Source organism: Emys orbicularis, chromosome 6, assembly GCF_028017835.1.
Source record: "Emys orbicularis isolate rEmyOrb1 chromosome 6, rEmyOrb1.hap1, whole genome shotgun sequence".
Classification (NCBI taxonomy): Eukaryota; Metazoa; Chordata; order Testudines; family Emydidae; genus Emys; species Emys orbicularis.
Genome location: NC_088688.1, coordinates 99,988,793 through 100,012,099, shown reverse-complemented (window position 1 = coordinate 100,012,099; position 23,307 = coordinate 99,988,793). Strand labels below are relative to the sequence as shown.

Genomic DNA, 23,307 nt, shown 5'->3' with positions numbered 1-23,307 from the left:
TTAAAGACTATTGTCATCATATTTCATATACACTGAGGCAAAATTAAGGTTCATATACACGGAGGCAAAATTAAGGCAACTGGAAAGCTAGCATCTCTTAATTTACAAGTGCTTGACTTTGCTACCTAAATAACATTTTTAAAACATAGTTTGTACCTAGTTTCGTAGTTTTTTCCCCAAAGAATGAACTGATTTAAATCCAGACAAATTAAATCAAGTGGAAAACCTTGAATTAAATAATTAAAATTAATCAACTTTTCCATTTGTAATTCATTTTTTTTTCCTAAAGAAAGGTGCACTCTCATTGATTGCTATAACTGCTAAAACACACTGATTTACAACTAAACAGACCCTTTATTCTAGATTTGGTACATCTTTTCGCTACCTAGGATGGTTCACTATAAATAAGGCTGCAAGCCAGTCACGGATTCCATGATTTCTGCAGCTGCAGCGGCCAGCGTGGCTGACCCCGGGACCAGCTGCTCGGGCAGATCCGAGACCAGCTGCATCAGCCGCTGCTGGAGCGGCCCCTGAGACAGCCGCTCGGGTGACCCCAGGGCCAGCCACACCGGCCGCTGCTGGAGTGGCTGCGGGCACCTGGCCCCGGGAACCACCCAAGCAGCAGCACCCTAGGATCAGCTAAGGTTTAGTCAGGAGTATTTATAGTAAAAGTCATGGACAGGTAACTGGCTGTGAATTTTTATTTATTGTCCTTGACCTGTCTATGACTTTTACTAAAAATAACCATTACTAAACCTTAGTTTTAATTATAAACGTTTATAATAAGCAATTATGCAGCTTAATATTGTCAGATTCTTAATTGCACATTTTTAGCATGTTAGAAAATGGTTAACTATAAATTGCTTATTTATTAGAAAATTAACTTTGCTCATGATTTGTGTCAAGTTGTTTTAGGATGGTAACTGCAATTTAAACAGAATTTTAAACAAACTATTTTTATTAAACAAAACCTTAACTATTTTGGATAATAAACTTCGCTTATTGAAACATGTTTTACATTTACAACTGAATGATTTGTTAAAAAGAGGGATTAACCGTTGTCAATGAATTAAACTGATTATTTCAGATCAGTCTGGGAAAAAAATATCAAATATGCCTAGTCGCTTAAATCTCTTGAAAATGGAGAACAGCATAATGAGAAGTAAAGGTGTGGACTGAAGACCAAGTTGCTGCTTTACAAATGTTGACAACTGGTCCTCAAGCCAGGAAAGCTACAGATGCTAATAGATACCTAAATTTTCTAAAATGAACTCCACCACCATGCACTTTGTGAATACCCAAGGAGCAACTAAATGCCTGCTTGGAGAAGCAGCTGAACTGGATGAGCTCACTGACACTGAAGAGGAGGGCGGTGGAGAGCATTTTCTATAATTCCTTCCCTTTTCCCTAGGCAGATCTCGGACACTGGGAGCAAAGTTATGGTGTTAAAAAGGTTGTTGCTCATTAAAATGCTCTCTCTTCGTTGCTGGAGTTTAGATTCCAAGAGATTTGAGTGTTGCCCTGGAATCTTTAAGGTTGTGAAGCCGGTCAACAGTTTTCTTGGAGAATACAGTAGGACCTTCAAGTGGAAGGTCCTATAGATCTGTTGGATTTTTACAGGCAGTCCCGATGACTGTAATCATGAACACCTTCTCATAACACCTTCTTATTTGGGCCACCAAATCTGCACTATCCAAAAACTACCCTGAAGGGCTGTTCTGGTGACCAGTTTACCCTCCTCCACCATTACTGAGAACTCTTGCTTGCAATCCTCTGGTAATTTGTCCTTCAATTCTGCAATGTTCTCCCAGAATAACAGTCATATTGACTGAGGAGCTCCTGCTGGTCTGTGATCCTGATCCACAGGTCCCCTGAGGAATCTTTGACCAAACAAGTCTGATCTTTTTGAGTCCTTGCTATTAGGCATGGAGGCTTGTTGTCTTTCCTACTCATTGGCAGCTGCCACCACAAGACAACCCAGAGAGGAGTGAATGTAAAACTGTTCATACCCTTACAGGGAATGAAGTATCTCTTCTCAGTTTGTTTTGCTTCTGGGAGCCAGTGACGAGAGTGTCTGCCAAAAAGTCTTGACCAGCTCCATGACCACCTCACCGACTGACAGAGCAACCTTAGCCAGGGTAGTAGATACTACAATGTCCATCAACTTGCAAGAACTCTCATGTACCTCTTCTGCATGGATGCCAAGCACCAAGGCCACTCTTTTCAGAAGGTCTTGGTGGGCCCTGTGGTCTTCTGGAGGAAATCTCCCACTGAATCAATAGCTTCATCTGTTGATGAAGATAAGGATGCAACCGGCATCTGAGGTGGTGGCAACTCTGTAATCTGTGGTGGGAGAAGCTACCTGAAAAGGACCTGGTTGGCTGGGACTGGTCACGGTACCGGACACAGAAGTACCCAAGTCAGGTATCGAGGAATGATGTTCCCAGTGCCGTCATGTCTGATGTGCTCCCCACAGCTATTGAGACGGCTGAGGGGATGCCCTGGCTGGAGGAGGGATGCCCCATGGAGCCCAGAGCAGCCTCTGGAGTCCCAGGACCCATCCTTGTACAGACACTCACCCCTTAGGAAAAGACCAATGTTGGGGCTGTTGCATTGTCCATGGCTCCGACGACCACGAAGGAGGGTAAGTGCTGTGTCCCAGGTGGGATACAGAGGACTGCACTTCTGAGGTCAAGGCCAAGGAACCAGAAGTTTCCAATAATGAAGGTGCTGATGCAGACAGTACCGGAGAGAGGTATCCTGAACCAGGGGGTGGCAGTATCAGAAAAAAGTCATGGGAGATTTCCCTCTTAATAAAACTGGATTGAGAGATGGTATAGATAGTGGTACCAGGGGTTCTCAGTGCGCTGAGGCAAGAGCTGTGGGAGAAGGAACTGGTTGGATGGTTTCCAGTGCTGGTGAAACAAGTACCAAAGGTTAAGCAAGTTTCTTGCAGCTGCATATGCCTCTGGGGTACATGGGAGTGGCATTGAGTGTTGGGCTCCTCAAATGTCTCTTCGGGGAAAACTTTGACAGACGTGGTACAGGCTCCAGAGACAGCGAACCCCCTTTCAGAAGGTGAGGCTTCTGGGATAGCGCACTCTGCCAAACACTTAGAGACAATGCCTCTATCTCACCACAGTACCAAGACTGATGAACGAGACGACGAGCTCACGAAAGGTCTGGGTCTCTTCTTCAGTACCAGGGATCAGGACGGAGGGGCCAAAGGTACATCTGGTGGAACACTATGTAATGACGCTGAAGTACTTGGGCACTCTCTCCATGCGATGACTTGGCTGGGAGTCAAAGTGCTATTTCCATAAGCAAACACAGAAGCCTCACTGCTCTATGCTTTTTCCAGCAGGATTTGAAGCCATTGCAAATGTGATATTTGTCACTACTGTTGGCCTCACCCATGCACTTCTGGCAGGCTGGATGAAGTTCACCAACCAGCATGGGCTTTCAACATGTTCCAAGGACTTAAAATCTGGGAAGCGAGACATCATTCCAGTACCGAGCCTGGTACCAAAAAAATAAAAAAAATGATCCCAAAGGATGCAAAAAAGAAAACCTAACACTAACTTACTTGAGAAACTATTTATGAGTGAGGGAGGCACTTAAGTAAACAAGTCTGAGATGCTCCGACAACCGTCACTGGTGGAAAGAAGGAACTGAGAAGGACGGGGAGACTAAACCCTCTTATACCAGCACACAGTGGCACACGGAAACAGGGGGCACTTGAGCCAGCCCGACAGGGCAGGCACACACCTACAGTGGAACTGACATGTTCAATCACTCAAAGAAAAAACACCATACTTAATTTAAACCAAATAGAAAATTGATTTAATTACAAAAATCAGATATTTTTATCCACCTTTGGGTGGGAGGGAGGGGGCGTTAAGAAAAGGTACAAACAAATTCTATCATGTAAAATTATAACTGCTCCATCATGCATCATCAGCAAGGTTTGAACGCTGAACCTTTGGCATTGTTGGACAGACCTCCATTACTTGAGCTACAGGACTATACTAAAGCAGCTGGCAGCAGAAGACTGTTGTCCCAATGCAGTATGAGCAGCTGGCATCATGTACTGCAACCAGGGAGTGGTCAGAGGAAATCACACACCCCCAAACACATCTCTATACATCCCAATCCTGGTGGCATGGGGGTAGGGGGCTCATGTCCCATGTGGAGACCCAGAGGGGAAGAATGGGACACTATGACCTAGTGCAGTGGGGCCTAGTGTTGTGGCCATTCATAGGGAGCCCAGACGAGCTCTCTCCTCTCCTCCCACCCCTGCTGTTCCAGTAGGTATTAGCATGTGGGGCTGCTGTTGCTTTGGCATTTCCCCTTTAGAAGGATCTTGCTAATTTTCATTCTGATATACTGTCAAAATCTGCCTCAGCAATGCAGCAACAAAAGAAAAAAGGAGATATTTAACAATTTACAAGGCAGCCAAATATGCATGGAATCTCATGGGTCACAGAGAAATCCACTTTTCTAACTCGAAGGCTTTCTCCCTGACAAATTTCAAAGACCTATTGCAAACAACTGAGGCATTAGAGTACCTCTAAAAAGGATGCAATAATCTCTTATAATGGAAAGTGTTAGGCAACCTAAACTTAAGGGTTGCTACCAGCTTCTCCCATACTACTACTTTAATTTCTAAACAGTATTGAAGTTACAAGATATGTAAGGTGGTGTGCTACAATAGGCTAAGCTGAAGCAGAGATTTTTCAAGGGAGTTTACTGAGGGATAGTTTTCTTCACTGCCTCCATAAAAACAGTGAAATAGGATGCACGGACAGACTGAGCTTTTCTGACATGTTTGGCTTTCTTCTGCTGCTGGAGACCATTTTTTCCACTGTGATCCTCATGTTACAATGAAGGAGCTCAAAACAATAGCATTTTTTCTGATATGAAATCTTTTGTTCTATTTTGTTTCTTTATCCAAGGTTTGAACAATTTTTTTAATTTACCAAATGGAATGCTACCCCAGAAATCTGTCCTTAAGCAGGTTATAATATAAATTCTCTACCTGTATATTGAGCATATAGATGCTCTCTTATGCTACAGTAGTCAAAAAGATTAACTAAAGCAAAAATGCACATCTATAAATTGGGCAGCAAAGCTGTTTAAATTCATAGGGTCTATTCAGAGTTCATATTTATGAATTTCTACTGATAAAAAAAAGCTAGTTTTAGACATAAGATCAGAAGCATCACTGTAGAATAAGGCTCATGAGGTCTACCTATCAACTCACTATGAGGTAGTTTTTGCCACCCTTACTCTCATTGAGTTGTGTTTTAAGGGAGAAAAGCCAAGCCTCCATGAAGTCGACTAGACACTATTCCAGGGGTCGGCAACCTTTCAGAAGTGGTGTGCCGAGTCTTCATTTATTCACTCTAATTTAAGGTTTCGCGAGCCAGTAATACATTTTAACGTTTTTAGAAGTTCTCTTTCTATAAGTCTATAATATATAACTAAACTATTGTTGTATGTAAAGTAAATAAGGTTTTTAAAATGTTTAAGAAGCTTCATTTAAAATTAAATTAAAATGCAGAGGCCCCCGGACCGGTGGCCAGGACCCAGGCAGTGTGAGTGCCACTGAAAATCAGCTTGCGTGCCGCCTTTAGCACACGTGCCATAGGTTGCCTACCCCTCACTATTCTATTTCCAATCTATTTTCTATGAAAGATGCTCAGATACTATGTTAGGAACAAACACTACAAAACCCTAGGAAAGATAAATCTAATAAAAATTTACTACTAACCAAGTAAAGGTGGCAGAATCTGACCTTATGTGATTACAAATGTGTGGTTATTTTGTGCTACTTAAATTTGGGACAACATCTGCCAGCAGTAATCAAGAATGTCAGGAACTTTGTACTGTACCTGAAATAGTGGTTTTAGTTCCAGTCATTTGTCCAGAAGGAAAAGAAAGAATAAAATAATGAAGTGTGTACTGCAGCTGAGAAAAAGGTAAATTATGCAGTTCTATACCCATTACATATTCAGAACAAGCCGTATGTGCTAAAAATAGAAAGAAATTTGCTGCAGCTTATTTAAAGAAGATTATGGGGCCAAATTCTTGTCCACTCACGATGCTGCTTGACAACGGACTCAGCCCAATCACTCACATGTAACTATCAGTCAAAGACAGGAAGACAATGAGCAACTGAGCAAACTTTACAATTAAAAGGCAGGAGTCAAACAATTTATCTGCCTAAGAACTCCTCAACCCAAAATCCCATTTTATATATTACTTTATTTTCAGTTAACTTAATTATAGCAATTTTACCTCGACTTCTGCCTGTTGTCTTGCTAACGTGATGTTAAATATATCCAGGGTCTTTTCGAATTCCTAGAAAGTAGGTGAAAAAAATACAATATTAACTGCTCAGGTAATAAAAATGATACATGATTCAAATATTTAACAAAGTCTGTTATTGTTTTATTCAGTATGCGCCAACTTTCTGTATTGTTTTCTCCAAACCATCTGTTGTGCGAAGTAGCATATTCTCCATTACCGAATAATTCAAGCACTTTTTCCCTTATTTACAATATATTTCACGAACACAGCATTTTTAATAAGCTCTACCTGCGTAACTTTATCTGTACTGTTTTTAATTTACTTACCAGCACTGTCATTTGAAGATAGCATCCTACCTAGATTCCTATTCTGGGGCACAAGACATAATAGTTCAACATACTGGTTATTTCTGCATACCCCACATATTACCCTCTGAAGACATGATTACTATAAATACTGTACTGTCGTCTCCAACGGTTAGTTCCATTCCACCTTACCTCTAAATGGTCTAGTCTTTTAATAATCTATATAACGTAATAAATACTAATACCAGGGTAGTCAATTATTTTTGTCAAGGTCCAATTCTTGGGCAAGGTATAGTCAAGAATTCAGAGAAAATAATAAAAAAAAATAGTAAGTACATAAAAATATTTTTGGGATCATTCAAAAGCATCTAACAGTCCAGCTTTGGCCCGGGGTCAGCCTATTGACTACCCCTACTAATACTTTTGATGATCCCTACGTGAGAATTCATCTATTAATGATGCTACCTTCTGAAAACAGTCACTGTGTACATTTTTATAGTGTCTTGCAGCCAAAAGTATTCACAAAACAACAAAAATGGATGTAGAGAACTCTCAACTGGAGATTGCAGCCAAATGGTACGCACTACCATGAGGCATGAAGAAAGGTTTAAAAAAAAAAAGGGGGGGACTTAAATCCCCATTCAAAAGGACTAAACACTTTACAAGGTTTGTAGCTCAACTGGAAGAGATATTTACATCTGTGTGAATTTTGAAACTGGTGTTACTGGTTTGTGCAAAAATTGTATTTTGGAATGAAACCATTTGACAAGTGGAGGGCTCCTAGGTTGGAGAGGAGTGAAGGAGCAAAGGATGAATATAACTGACAGGAAAAATAAGATTATTGTAAGGGGAACGTGGCCTCCAAGTGGTTTCTACTGTTGACACACCCTTACAGAATTAACATTACAATTTTAGAATGCAAACCTAACTACTCAGTCATCACCAACCATCTCCATAGTTTATACTACACCATCGGCAGGAATGGTGCTTTACAGATACAGAAGATGGCCAACTCTCTGTGAGCTTACCATCTAAATTATACAAATAAAACACACAAAGGCAACACACAGTTAGCAGGAGTGGCAAAGAAGAGAAGAGGTAAGATATATTACTTAATTTTATTGATATATAAATATATACAGTATAGTGCAACAGGTTAAAAGAAAACTAGATCATTTCATGGAAAATAGGTCCATCAATGGCTACTAGCCAACGTGGTCAGGGATGCAACCCCATGCTTGAGGTGACTCTAAACTTCTGAATGCCGGAAGACAGGCGTGGATCTTCCCAAAATTGTCCTGTTTTGTACACTTCCCCTGAGCTCTGATATCGACTATTCCTGGAGACAGGATACTGGGCTAAATGGACTACTGCTCTGACTCAGTATGGCAGCTCTTATATAAAACTCTAATTATTATAATCTTATACTTTGTTATATAGTACATAGGTCTTTCAACATAAACCAAGCATTTCACTTTTCAAGGCAAGAACCAGAGGAAAACAACCACCAATTTTCTTCACTCTATTCATTAATTTAAGGACTCATTCTGCCACCCTTACTCAATGTAATTAGTAAAACTGTGCTACTTACAAAGCATATTACTAGTCAATGTGAATAAGGTTGCAATATCAGACCTTTAGTAAGTTTTACTGAATTTTACTACTGAACTTCTGACCATCTGTGTCTGACCATTTATAGCTAAGAAATTAGCAAGAGACTTTTCAATTCGGGTGCTCAATATCAAATTGAAAATTGCTAACCTCTAACAATTTTACAATCTCTTCACTAGGTTTCTTTGATGTTATCTTCATTTTATACATCTCTTTGTAGTTCTTCACTTGTTTTCTATGGTGTCGAATGTGTTCCCATGACCACATATTAAGCTTGGGTTGAACATTTACTTCCAGAATACCTTTAATAATGTATTTCCACCTAATGCAAAAACAAATTAAAGTGTTTGTTATATACCAGTAAAAGTTAAAAGCACTTCTTTCCATATTCCACACTGACCCATCTCCAAAAAAGATGGGACCAAGTTGCACAAGGGTGTAACACCCAGGGCCGACGAGATGGGGGGGAAGCCGGTACAAATTACCGGGGCCCGGCGGTCTGGAAGGGAGCCCGGGGCCCGGCTTCCCCCCCACTATTCTCGTCGACCCTGTTTAGCTGGTCCGCCCCTGCTGGGGGGCCCGAAAAAAAATTTTCACCGGGGCCCTAACCCGCTCTCGGCAGCCCTGGTAACACCTTGTCAAATACCAATCCTCTGGTCCAACAGAAGGGTATCACTTAACGGTTTCAGTTTTTTTCTCAGAGGTTAATAGGTTGCTTTGTCCTAATCCTTTGAAGTACAAGTGTTTTCTGCAAACCTACAGGGAGCTTCTGAAAAAAGTGCATGCTACTTTTATCTTCACCTCCATGCAAAAAGATTATAGCTAACAGTAGTAATCTTCAACTAATGACCTCCAAAGCCACACTGGAGTTTCATCCTCAGACTACAGATATCAGAATGCTATCAGATTCAGAAGTTTCTAGAAATGTGCTGCTCAAGACAACAGTTACAAGCTTTGAGTAAGTATGCTGTATTTACTGTATCCTAGCCTCTCAATGATTCACTTTTTTTTAAACTATAAAGTATTAAAAACCAGAGCACAGTTGCACAAAACCCTTAAACTCATCGGGAGAAGACAGTGAGAGTGGATCTACCCAGGATAGTATACTCAGAATGACAGTCGCAGTAAATCCCTTTTAACCATATCCTAGCTACCTAAAAGTGAGTTATGTCTCCGGGGGTTTACTGTTGGCCTTGACATATGCAAGGAAAGCAGTTTGCATGAATTCATTTTGGTTTGTGGATGTGTACATGCCCATTATATCATCACATATCCGTTCAGATCAGTTCCTCCCTTGTAAGTTAAAAGTATATTGAAATGGACAAGAATCAATGTATTGCCAGTTTCACGGAAGCTGCAATGGCAACAGATAAAAACTTGTAGTGTGATACACTGTTAAAATCACGATACACTTCAAGATGCCACAAGCTAACTTAGGAGAGGGAGTGTAGGGGGCGAAATAGATCTACAAAATGTATAAAGTAAAACTCAGATAAGCAAAAATTTCTGTGGGGAATTTATGCAACACACTCTCATTTAAAGAGGAAAACTATCATCAGAAAATTATTTCAAGTAAACAATTTATAAAAATGTATTTAAAAGAGATTTTACCACATCTTGGCATTGTTGTGCAAAAGAACATCAGGTCTGTACTTCCGGTATGGCAGATTTCGGGTCATCATATCAATAGACTCAAGGAGCTCCATAATACTGAAGTACTATGCAAAATATACCAAGTCAAAATGTTATAATTTGCAGCAAGACTAACACAATATAAACCAAAATGTCTCCAAAGCAGTATTGTTTAAAATCAAGCACACTATAGGGTTCAAAAAGGTTTAATTTAGTAGGTTCCTTTTAATAGAACATTTTTTTCTGAAAGTTTTTATACTATTTATTTCTGAAAAACTCAGCAGAAGAAGTTCCAGACTAATAAAGCCACTGATATTTTTATTGAATCAAACAACTGAATCTCACAAAGAAATGTTACCTGTGGTTTATTGAACTCAATGGCTATATCCTGTAAATTTACATCTAAGTCCATTTTTGGTGAAGAAAAGTCAAAATCAGATCGAGGATTCATACGGAGTTTGGCTTTAGCGGAAATTGGACGGAATACTAGAAAATAGAATTTTAGAAAAAAGTGTGAATTAAACAAAACAAATGTGAAAACAAGTAAGTTATTTAATACAGTCTAATATTTACACAGGATAGACTCCACTGAAAGTTACATCATGCCATTCACTTGAAACACCACATTTCAGAACACAAGAATTGCATTAAGGCAACTTAAGTATACTGTACTCAATTTGAACTGAGCCAAACCCCAAACCAGTGGACATTTGAAAGGGAATTTCTTTACAAAATTCTCTTCAACAGAATCACAAGTCAGGAATTTCAAGAAGTAATCTCAATTTGCAGCAAAACTTAAGTTTTATTTGCCTCTTATGATGCTGAGTTCTCTGTTGCATTAGGAAAAGCATTCAACCATAATATTTATTTCACTACACCAATTATTACCATATGACAAGTACTATTCTCTAAAATTTTACTGGTGATCTCAATTTGCACCAATATATTATAGAAACGAGGCTATTCATTGCTTCGGGTATGGTGTATCTGCACGGATATTAATTTCACTTAATCTTCAATTCAGCAAATTGAAAATGTCAGAAAATGAAATACTGACAACTGATGAAAACAAACTTTGGTAAACTCTGTCATTTTCTGTTAAAGGGTGAATGATTTACTGACATTTCAAGCTTCAAATCTAAGTCTAAGTAAACATCTACATCATATTTACACAGGATCCAGGAAAGTACTAGGGAAGTACTAGGGAGGAGCAGTAGAAAACTAATAGCTGTCTAAATATTCAGGGCAGGTTTCTATTCATCATCTGGCTCCCAATTCTGCAAGTTGCATCTGCATAGGTAAAACCAGGCACCTTTGTGGATACAATTGCATAGCTGGGGCCTTAGTGAAGGTTCCAAGATAACAGCATTAAATATGTGAATGCCAACATCCAACTATTGTACATAGCATCCAATTAATTTATTAATCTTGTCATTTGACAGTGACCTGCAAATATCTTCACAAAATTCCTTCATAACTATAACATGTTGCCTACTCCTCACTTAAACTGGCAGTTGGGGGCACCCAAACACATTTTTCAGTGAGATTTGTAGGTTACTTTTAAAAAGCTATGTTTGGGGTAAGACTTTTTATCCACTCCGGTATGTAGTCTTAGATGTTGATTACTTGTAGCTAAAACAGATATAATTTATACCTGTATTTATACTAAAGATAATTTCTTCCACTTCAATGGAATTTTTCTAAGATTGCTTATATTACACAGAGTCCAAAACCACAAAAAGCTATATTGTATAGCCATTTCTGCTACATTTGATTCTGGAGAAGATCTCTGTTGTAGATCTTCACTCTCTAGATCTAATCAAGGAAGAGGCATCTGAGCAATGGATTTGCTCCAGTCTCATTATAGGAGGTGGGGTAAAAGGATCAGAACTGATACATGCATCCAATATCACCCTTTGCTGCTTCCCTGTGTCTTGAGAACTGAGTCCTTAGCGATACTATGATTTCTGTACAAGATCCAGGTCTCTGGGAACTGGTGCTACAGCTGGATCCGTTGTCACAACCAGGTGCTTCTTAGCTCTACTGCCAGGTAATGATCCTCTACTTTGTTCTGCTGCAACAGGAGCCAAGGAAGTTCTTGTTTGTGGACTGGCTCTGCTCATAGAGGCAGTTTTCCACTGATGGCTCAGTTTTCTGATCCACAAGTTTTGGGTCTTTTGCAATTAACTTCTTAGAAGATGGATCTGACAAGGATTTCAGTACTGTCAACACATTATGACATTTAGTCTTGTCCACAAATTCATTTGACACCAAAGCTGGTCTATGCTCTCTCTCATAGCCAACCATACTGTCCAATTGCTGGCCTCCTGAAGGAGTAAGGCTTGTAACCTGTTCTGTCTCTCCTTTCATGCTCTCAGGATAAAGGTGCTGCAGATGAAACACCTGGAGGGTGAATGTCCTTCTCTGAGGCAGGTAAGAGAGCATGTTTGTGCATCCAACACTGGAAAAAGCAAAGAGCAAGAGGCGCAGCATTTGAAGCCTAGTTATCTGATCTTCAGATCCACCATGAGGTCTTAGTCCAGAGTCGAAGCTTATTAATGTTACGTAATCTATAATAAAAACTAAGTTACTAAGCTAATAAAACCCTATACTAAGTAACTGCTTAACAGTAACTATTTAAAAAACAGTAGAAGTTATCTAAAAAACAGAATGTTTTACATAGTGCCAAAAAACTATCTTGGCACTATGTAAAAGAAGGATCTGGACCCAAGGTCCGGAGTCATTTCTAATCCATCACAGTTGGCAAGTGGAAGGAACTGAGATGGCTGGAGAGCAATGCCCTCCCCCTTTATAGCAAACAGCAAGGGGCACGTGAGCATTCCAACAGGCACTGCTGGTCAGATTACAACATCTGAGTTGCACACAGCCGGTGCATCTCATGAGTGGGAATACGCAGAAGCCACTCAAAGGAGAATTTAGAGTATTCAGAGAAACAACCATCTCCTTTGTTATTCTAAATTCCTACAGTAAGCTAAGATTGTGTACATACAGTTTCAAGCAGTTTTCGAAGGATATCTATGACATAAGCATAAGACACCAGGACTCAACACAAGTAACATTGATTGATAAATAATTAGGGCTACCATATGTCCGGATTTCCCCGGACATGTCCGGCTTTTCGATCTATAAATAGCCGTCCTGGGGGATTTCTAAAAATCTAAAAATGTCCGGGATTTCCCCCCGGTCGGCTATTTATAGATCGAAAAGTGGCGCCGCTCGGCAGCCAAAGCCCCTTCTCGGCCCCCCCCCCGCAGCCTTAGCATGCCCCCGGCCCCGCAGTTGTCTTCCCCCTCCTCCCATCCCCTGAACACTCCGCCCCCCTGCTCCTCCCCCTCCCCTGCTTCCCGCGAATCAGATCTTCGCGGGAAGTCTGAAAAGAAGCAGGGGCAGGCGGGCAGCAGCAGGTAAGCTGGGGCGAGGGGGACGCGAGGAGGAGGGCTCCGGGGAGGCGCGGCGCGGCCCAGTCCAGCCCCGGCCAAGCGGCTCCGGCCAGCCCCAGCCTGGCCCCGACCCCAGCGGCTCCGGCCCGGCTCGGGCCCCAGGGCGGCTGGCCCGGCCCCAGCCGAGCACCTCCGGCCCCAGCGGTTCCAGCCCGGCTCGGGCCCCGGGACACCGGCTCCAGTTGCGGCCGAGCGGCACCGGCCAAGCACCCCCCGGCTCGGGCCCCAGGGCGGCGGCCCCGGTTCCAGCCAAGCACACCGGCCCGGCTCGGGCCCCAGGGCGGCCGGCCCGGCCCCGGACAAGCACCTCCGGCCCGCCCCAACCCCCGCGACTCCGGCCGGAGCGCAGCCCGATTCCTGGGCTCTTGTTAAAGCCGGCCCTGGTCAGGGGACGGTTGGATGGGTCAGGAGTTCGGGGGAGGGGGGCTGTCAGGGGGGCAGGGGTGTGGAGAGGGGTTGGGACAGTCAGGGACAGGGAGCAGGGGGGGTTAGATGGGTCAGGGGTTCTGGGGGGGCTGTCGGGGGGCAGGGGTGTGGAGAGGGGTCGAGGCAGGCAGGGAGCAGAGGGGGTTGGATGGGTCGGGAGTTCTGGGGGTCCTGTCAGTGGGCAGGGAGCAGTTGGATAGGGCATGGGAGTCCCAGGGGTCTGTCTGGGGGCGGGGTGTGTGAATATGGGATGGGGGTGTGGATAAGGGTCGGGGCAGTCAGGGGACAGGTAGGGTCCTAGGGGGGCAGTTAGGGTGGGGGGTTCTCAGGAGGGGGCAGTCAGGGGACAAGAAGCAGGGAGGCTTATATAGGGGGTGGGGTCCTAGGGGGCAGTTAGTGGCAGGGGTCCCAGGAGGGGGCAGTCAAGGGACAAGGAGCAGGGGGGGTTGGGGGTTCTGAGGGGGGCAGTCAGGGGGTGGGAAGTGGGAGGGAGTGGATGGGGGCGGGGCAGGGCAGGGGTGGGGCTAGAGTGGGGCTCCTCCCCGCCCCGTGTCCTCTTTTTTGATTGTGCAAATATGATAACCCTAAAATAATACCAGAAAATTATTCTATTTTTGTACAGTATATTACTTTCTTTTGGAAGGTAGTAATGCATTCAGAATGATATGCTTTCATGGCAGTATCAAATAATCTATAACAACATATGCTAAACATCTCTGTACAGTTAAAATATATTTGTTACAGTTATGCCATTGTGATTGCCAAGACACATCAAAAAATTTTCAACCATAGCAAAATGTTAAATGAATAGAGTATAAGTTTCAAAACCCAGTGAGAACACTTTCAAGAAAGAAACCTAAGCAGAAAGCTGAAAGATTTACCATTCTTTAAGACAGACCACATGGCTGCTCTGGAAAATTTACAACCTCAACAAGAAGCAAACTTGTATTTTCAAAGGATTATTGCCATGACAGACCATCACAGCCACAAATGCTTTGCAATGTAGCATTTACAGTCAGGGCTAGCTTTAAGTTTTTGGAGAAGACAAGCAAGATGATTATTAGGGTTACTTTCAACACCAATACCAGCCTCATCTGCTGCAGAAGTGCAGCCCACCTATTTAAGTAGTTTTCAACATCTGAAGATTTTTTTTAAATAATTCTTCAAAAGCATCTGCTGGAGGGATGCATATGCACATACTGGTGAATTTTAGGTTATTTTCTTTACCTTCTCGCCAAGTCTACAGAATCCAGAGTGAAGAATGATATTAACACTCAAAATGGCCACCCTCATACGCTCAGACTTCAAAGTCAGAAGGGACCATCGTGATCATCTAGTCTGACCTCCTGCACATTGCAGGCCACAGAACCTCACCCACCCACTCCTATAATAGACTCTCAACCTCTGGCTAAGTTACTGAAGTCCTCAAATCATGGTTTAAAGACTTCAAGTTACAGAGAATTCACCATTTACACTAGTTTAAACCTGCAAGTTACCCCATGCCCCAAGCTGCAGAAGGAGGTGAAATACCCCTACAGTCTCTGACAATCTGACCGGAGGGAAATTCCTTCCTGACCCCAAATATGATGATCAGTTTAGATCCTGAGCATGTGGGCAAGACCCACCAGGCAGATACCTGGAAAAGAATTCTCTGTACTAACTCAGAGCCCTCACTATCTAGTGTCCTGTCTCCAGCCATTGGGGATTTTTGCTACAGGCAGTCGCCAATGGGCCACATGCCTTTGTAGGCAGTTTTGTCATACCATCCCCTCCATAATTGTATCAAGCTCAGTCTTGAAGCCAGTTAGGTTTTTTGCCGCCACTGCTCCCCTTGGGAGGCTGCTCCAGAACTTCACTCCTCTGATGGTTAGAAACCTTCACCTAATTTCAAACCTAAACTTGTTGATGGCCAATTTATATATATTTGTTCTGGGGTCCACATTGATGCTTAACTTAAGATCTTCTCTCTCCCTGGTATTTATCCCTCTGATGTATTTATACAGAGTAATCGTATCGCCCTTCAGCCTTCTACTGGTTAGGCTAAACATGCCAAGCTCTTTGAGTCTCTCTCAGAAGATAGGTTTTCCATTCCTCAGATCATTCTAGTAGCCCTTCTCTGCACCTGTTCCAGTTTCAATTCATCTTTCTTAAACATGGGAGACCAGAACTGCACACAGTATTCCAGATGAGATCTCACCAGTGCCTTGTATAACGGTACTAACACTTCCCTGTCTCTACTGGAAATACCTCACTTGATGTATCCTAGGACTGCATTAGCCTTTTTCACAGCCTCACCACATTGATGGCTCACAGACATGCTGTGATCAACTTATATACCCAGGTCTCTCTCTTTCTCTGTCGCTTGCAACTGATAAGTCCCCAGCTTATAGCAAAAATTTTGTTGTTAGTCCCTAAATGCATGACATTGCATTTTGCACTAGTAATTTTCATTCCTTTTCTATTACTCCAGTTTACAAAGTCATCCAGATTCTTGCCTGTTATTCCAATCTTCCTCTGTATTGGCAATACCAAAAAAAACTTTAACTTTGTGTCATCTGCAAATTTTATTAGCGCACACTTTTTGTGCCAAGATCAACAATAAAAATGTTAAATAAGATTGGCCCCAACACCAATCCGAGGAACTCCATTAGTAACCTCCCACCAGCTTGACATTTCACCTTTCAGTTTGACCCATCGTAGTCTCTCCTTTAACCAGTTCCTTATCCACCTTTTAATTCTCATATTAATCCCTATCTTCTCCAATTTAACTAATAATTTCCCATGTGGAACTGTATCAAATGCCTTATTGAAATCACCTTGAGTTTGAAAGAAATGTCAGAAGATACAGGACATCTGCCATGGAAATACAATAAGATAAAGGAGAATATGTAACATTAACTAACCTAAAAGTTTATGCATATCTGTCTCTTCTTCTTCCCTCATTTTCTCTACCTTGTTTTCCAACTCTATCATTTTCTTCCCCCTCCCTGCCATCTGACCATTTTCCTTATTCTTCTTTCCCTTTTAGCTCATCAATCTTCTCTCCTCTTCCTTTTTGAAATTCTTCCTTTGCTCTCCTCTAACTAAATTATTTTTGACTCACCTCTCTTGTTCTCTTCCACATACTGTATTGTTCCTTTGCTATTTGCTCCTCTTTACACTTGATTTCCGCCCTCTTTGATCCTTCTATATTTCACAACTTCTCCTCCTTCCCCTATTCAGTGTCAAGGTCTCCCACGGTGCCTCCTTTCTACTCTTACATGGGTTCATCCTTCCTCTCTCATGTACGGTCTTCCTGTCTTCCTCAATTCGTGAGAAATTACTGTAAAGTATCGCAGTTATTTGCTATCTGCTAGGGACATATCCAGAAGCCCAGTGTCCAGTACTGCGGTGCTCCTAAGTTCCACAAAGAAAGACATGGAACTTGGCTGTAGTAGTCCCCACATCATCATGACCTTCCATCCCTACCTGGCTTTACTGCTTCTGAGGGTGTGGGGGATTACGGTCAGGTTCCTTGACCCTTTGGCTTCTCTGATGTGCCAGCAAGGGAGCTCAGAGCTCCACCACTATTGCTAGGGATTGCCCTGATAATTCCACAGAGAGGCAAACAGTCTGAAAAAAGTTCACAACAGACCTTAAAGCTGTTGGAAACTACTTGAGTAGTCCCTCTTCCGGCCTCACAACCCAGGGGACCCATGTTTGCAGGCCTCACAGACCAGTCCTGGACGACTGTAAAAGAACGAGGTGTAGGAACAACTGAATAAGCTACAAACTGGTATTTTTGTGGAGAGAAGGGAGAAGCAGGGGAGACTCAATGAAGCTTTTCACCTTGATGACCCTGTAACCAGTTAACATTATAACTGCAATTTTTTTGAACACTAAATATAGCCAAAAGTATTGTTGACATTTAGAAGGTACAAAAATTGACGTTTCACATTTGCAGGCTCCAAAGCCAGACATTGCCTTTGGTTGTATTCTTCCTTCTGCACATTTACCGTGAGCATACTTCTCAGAAAGACAATGTATGAAGAAGTGTATTTTGTGCAACAGACTAACTGTTGCACAACAGACTAACTTTACAATTAGTGATGCTCCTCAAAATTAAGTACAAAAGAAAGTATGAACGTGAGACCACAAAACAACTAACAGAACAATGCATTTTTACTGACTGACACTTATGGGTGGCTGCTACTGTACCTATTTCCAAAAAATACCCTCAATACAATTTAGTTAACACTAAAACTATTGGTCCAGCATCGGTTGGTACGTCTATACTTACTTCCTGGTCCGGATGTAAGCGATCGATCTTCTGGGATCGATCCCGGAAGTGCTTGCCATCGACGCCGGTACTCCAGCTCAGCGAGAGGAGTACGCGGCATCGACGGGAGAGCCTGCCTGCAGCGTCTGGACCCGCGGTAAGTTCGGACTAAGGTACTTCGACTTCAGCTACGTTATTAACGTAGCTGAATTTGCGTACCTTAGTCCGAAGTGGGGGGTTAGTGTGGACCAGGCCATACAGAGCTGTATTTTCTTCATTTAAGTGTCCATTATTACTTTAAACGCTTTTGTTATTTTAAAATTCAGCTCATCTGTTATATGAACAAGGAATGGTGACATTAAACGTATGGTTTATAATTGTTGTCTATTTTAGTTCTTAAGCAAAAACATTTCTGTAGAAGGAGTTTACATGCTGTAATGGCTGTGGCAAATGTAAAGACACAAATATAATATAGAGCTCCATTGCAGAAAAGAATTACCATATATACTTGTTCATTAGCCCGTTCATTTATAAGCCGACCCCCCAAGATGGTTAAGTAAAAATAGCAAAAACTGTATCACCCTTTCATAAACCGACCCTATATTTCAGGGGTTGGCAAACTTTGGCTCCTGGCCCGTCAGGGTAAGCCGCTGGTGGGTCGGGACGCTTTGTTTACCTGGAGCATTCACAGGCACGGAGCCCCTCAGGTACCAGTGGCCGCGGTTTGCTGTTCCCAGCCAATGGGAGCTGCCAGAAGTGGCGCGCCACTTCCCGCAGCTCCTATTGGCTGGGAACGGCGAACCACGGCCACAGGGAGCTGCGGGGCTCCATGCCTGCAGATGCTCCAGATAAACAAAATGACAATGTATTAGATATTCAATTCAATGATTCCATAGAGTTTAAAATAATCAAATTTTGGTGTAGACCCGTTTATAAGCCGACCCCCGCTCTTTGATGCGTCACTTTTTTACCAAAAATATTCAGCTTATGAACGAGTATATACGGTAATCAGCATTTTGGAATAGATAGGTGTGCTATGTTCTTTAAGATCTTAAACAAAAGAAAAACTTTCATTTAAAAGTGAAGTACTTTTAAAATAAAAGTGAAATAGTCTGTTAAGTATTGAAAATACAGAAAGTGAGAGAAACACTTACCAAAATCATAACCTTCTGGAATCACATTGCGGCAGGCAACTCCATGCTTTAAATTATTCTATTTATGAAAAAAAAAATTAAAGTTTGAGAGCTTCATTTTCACTTCATGACAAACGTTTTTATATAACAAAGGATAAAATAAAGTATTTTCTTAAACGTGCTTAGAAGAAATAGTACCTCTGAAACCAGAATATATTTTAAAACAAGTCTGTCTGCCCTCAATTTAAATCTATAAAAACCTTTTATTAAGGATGTCAGATTTTAACAACCATGTAATGAGTGAACAACCACCACCACCACTCCATCATACAGAATGCACTGGTAATTTTAAGTGACCTGGGATAGATTGAGAAGAATAAGTTATGCCACAACATATTTGTAAAAAGAACAGGAGTACTTGTGGCACCTTAGAGACCAACAAATTTATTTGAGCATAAGCTTTCAAGATGGCCGATTCCAGACAGTTGACAAGAAGGTGTGAGGATACTTAACATGGGGAAATAGATTCAATTTGTGTAATGACCCAACTCCCCGTCTCTATTCAACTGTCTGGAATGGGCCATCTTGATTATCACTACAAAAGTTTTTTTTCTCCTGCTGATAATAGCTCATCTTAATCAATTAGCCTCTTAGAGTTGGTATGGCAACTTCCACCTTTTCATGTTCTCTGTTTGTATATATATCTTCTGATTATATGTTCCATTCTGTGCATCTGATGAAGTGGGCTGTAGCCCACGAAAGCTTATGCTCAAATAAATTTGTTAGTCTCTAAGGTGCCACAAGTACTCCTGTTCTTTTTGCAGATACAGACTAACACGGCTGCTACTCTGAAACCTGACAACACATTTGTGTATGCTAATCTAACATTCAGTATTCTTCCAACAGAATAGTTACTAACATACAACCCAATCCTGCAAATGGCAAAACTGCCTCTGACTTTACTTCGAGCAGAACTAGATCCCTAATGAATAGGAATTACACCTCTACCCCAATATAACGCTGTCCTCGGGAGCCAAAAAATCTTACCGCGTTATAGGTGAAACCGCGTTATATTGAACTTGCTTTGATCCGCCGGAATGCGCAGCCCCGCCCCCCCGGAGCACTGCTTTACTGTGTTATATCCGAATTCGTGTTATATCAGGTCGCGTTATATCGGGGTAGAGGTGTATATTGAACATTTCACAACATGAAACATGGAAGTACTGGATACACTATGTCATATTTGACTTACCAAAGATTCATCGTAACCTCCGTGGTAGAACATCACAGACTTCACATTCCAGTAAGCAAAAAGATTATCCAGACGTACAAGCTGAAGATAAAACAGAATGCTTATGAAGTCAAATGCACTGTGATCTCTTTCAGTACTTCCCATTATGGTTTTTCATGGATATTAAAATAGCCAAATGCTCCACAAATAAGACATGCACTCTCTCTCCCTCCAGTTTTGATGACATAGAAATAGATTATATCTTTTACCAAGCAAAAGCATAAATCCACAGGAGATGGCTCCTATTCTGACAATGTTTTGTTATAATGATAGCATTCACTGCCTATATTTTACCTTATAGAACAACTTGGTAGCTTCATCATGTAAACATGGGTTCCAATTTTGATCTGAGGTCTGAAAAGGAAAAAGGTCTAGACTTAGTACAATCAAATCACAGAGTCAAACAGACCATACCACAAAAGAGAAAATACACTGTGGGCCTAACTCAACACCCACTGAAGTTAAAGGGCATGGGCGGTCTTTTTGATCTGTTTGTACACCACCTACTACAATGGGGCCCCTGCCTATGACTGGAATTCTTCAGTACTACAAAAACTACTACTACTACAGGAGTCTTTCCACTGATTTAAGTAGACCAAGCTTTAAATTTCTTAACTAAAACTATCAGACTACATCTTCTGAGGGTCTATATACCTGCAATGACTGCCATGCTCCACTCATGAACCAGAAATTAGCATGGTTAAGTTTTCTGCAGGGTGACCTCAATTTTTTTTGTTTATTCTTTAGGCAGATTCTATGGAAAAAAGTACTCAAGGGCTCCTGTTTGTAGTTTTGGTGGTAGCTACATGCAGTAGCTTGAGACCAGTAGAAAGTTTATAGTTTGTTGATAACTCTCCATTTTTATATACAATATGGTGCTAGCTCCAGGAGAGGAGTGCTGTGGGGAAGAGCTTATACTCAGTACACAAATAGCATTTTTGTCAGCAAATAAAGCGTAATTTTCTACAACGTTTTTAACATAGTATCCTTAAAAAGTACGTATCTAGAAACAAAAATATGTATGTTAGCATACAATATGTTATATTAGCACACAGTATGTTAGCATACTGATTTCACTAAGCACTGCCCTGCATGAAATTAAATTCTATTTACATGGAAACGTCACATTTATGATTTACAGAAGCTGCTTAATCAGAGCAGCTCTACAGACAGCCTACCATTCCTGTTAAGTAGCCTCCCAGAACAAAGACAGCACCTGCCACGAGGGAAGCAACAAACAAACGAAGTGTGTTTGTTTCTCAAGTACTTCAAGTTTACATCCTATTTCAGTATTTGTTATAGTCCCGTTTCAGAACGAAGTAGATCAAAGCGCACTAAGGAACTGTTACTGCATGTCAGCAGGGTCCACATGGACAGTTAATGCACAGCAGACTAATGTGGGGTAGATTTACACCTCACCTTGGTGAGAACTAAATGTTCATGTAGACAAGCCCCAAGTGTGATTGCCGCCTCAACTGTCTGTCCCTCCTCCTCTGAAGAGTGAAGTTGCAGCAGCAGATCATGCACTGGGCTATGATGTGAATCTCTCCCAGGAACATCAGGAACCTAACATGGGCATCTGTCTTGGGAAATATAACTGAACCAGACGTGCATCTTTTGAACCTTCTGTGCAGTTCAGGTCCCAACATAGCCTTGGTCCTGCTAGTGAAGGCAGGGGGCTGGACTCGATGACCTTTCAAGGTCCCTTCCAGTTCTAGGAGATGGGATATCTCCATTAATTATTATAATTATTATTATTATTATAAATTATAATTAATTATTATAGCCCCAGGAAGAAACCCAACATAGATCACTCTAAACTATGTAACTAACTATAACAAGAAACTGGATGAAAATATGCAATAACTAGTTGAAAGACACATGAGGTACTTCCTTTACCTCTCTGCAGTAGCAAAGAAACTGAAGTGATCAAGAGACATGCTCTCTTACAAAGACAAATGATGTAATCTTAAATGTGGTATCACTCCTCCATTCCCCAACAAACACATCTTTTCTATGCAGGTTCGTAGCTTAATACCAGAGATGCCAAATACCATAAGTGGGAAATCACAGAGGCACTCAAAAGAGAGGTTATTTCCCTAACAGTTACTGGAGTTCTTTGAGATGCTTTTGCCCACCCAGATCCCAGTGCACGAGCTTGCAAGCTTTGAGCCAGCAATGTCTGTTGGGGCTGTGCATATGCCCTGTATGCCTTCAGGCCCCTGAACAGGTAGATCAGCCCCAACCACTGCTCAGTTCCTTCACCAATACAGAACATCCAGGTAAAGGACTCTTCATCAGTGAGGAAGGAGGATGGGTCATGGGATTCCTGTGGAGAAGAGAATCTAGAAGAATCCCAGTTACTGTAAAGTAATTAAACTCTCTTCCTCGAGCATTTGTCCTTAGAGATCCCACTGCAGGTGTTTAGCTAGCAGTTACCTCTTAAGGAGGTGTGTGTGTGATAGTCCTATCTAAATAATGACCTACCGAAATAAGCACCTGGATTTGGAAGCTGTCACAATGGAGTAGCAACTGGTAAATTTAGGAATAGAACTTCAAGTAGCTACCCTACACAATCTCAGAAATAGGGGCTCCACGACAACAATATGCCAATGTCACCTGAGCTCTAGTAGAATGTGCCCTAACTCCTCAAGAAAAGAGTAGTTTATTCAATGCATAGGATATCTTAATGCACTCTGAAACCCACTTCACGGGCCTCCAAGAGGCAAACAGCCTGATCCTTAAATTTACCACCTATAGCCACAAAAAGCCTGATTGATCCAGGAAATTGCTTCATTCTAGAGAGAGAAAATGATATAGCTCTGTGTAAATAGAGTGTATGAAGTTTGGTCTCCCCAGAAGAGAAATGATGCCAGGG

At 41.8% G+C, this 23,307-nt stretch overlaps 1 protein-coding gene across 1 annotated transcript in view; it reads right to left on the bottom strand.

The window, feature by feature from the left end:
* VPS13A (vacuolar protein sorting 13 homolog A) overlaps nucleotides 1–23,307 on the bottom strand; it is a 286,528-nt gene that overhangs the window by 221,532 nt on the left and 41,689 nt on the right. The window contains exons 8-14 of the mRNA XM_065406641.1: nucleotides 20,724–20,783; nucleotides 20,391–20,471; nucleotides 19,160–19,217; nucleotides 10,219–10,346; nucleotides 9,840–9,946; nucleotides 8,379–8,550; nucleotides 6,301–6,363 (exon numbers count right to left, since the gene is read on the bottom strand). Of these exons, the coding sequence (XP_065262713.1) occupies nucleotides 6,301–6,363; nucleotides 8,379–8,550; nucleotides 9,840–9,946; nucleotides 10,219–10,346; nucleotides 19,160–19,217; nucleotides 20,391–20,471; nucleotides 20,724–20,783 (669 nt within the window). The remainder of the gene's footprint in view (nucleotides 1–6,300; nucleotides 6,364–8,378; nucleotides 8,551–9,839; nucleotides 9,947–10,218; nucleotides 10,347–19,159; nucleotides 19,218–20,390; nucleotides 20,472–20,723; nucleotides 20,784–23,307) is intronic.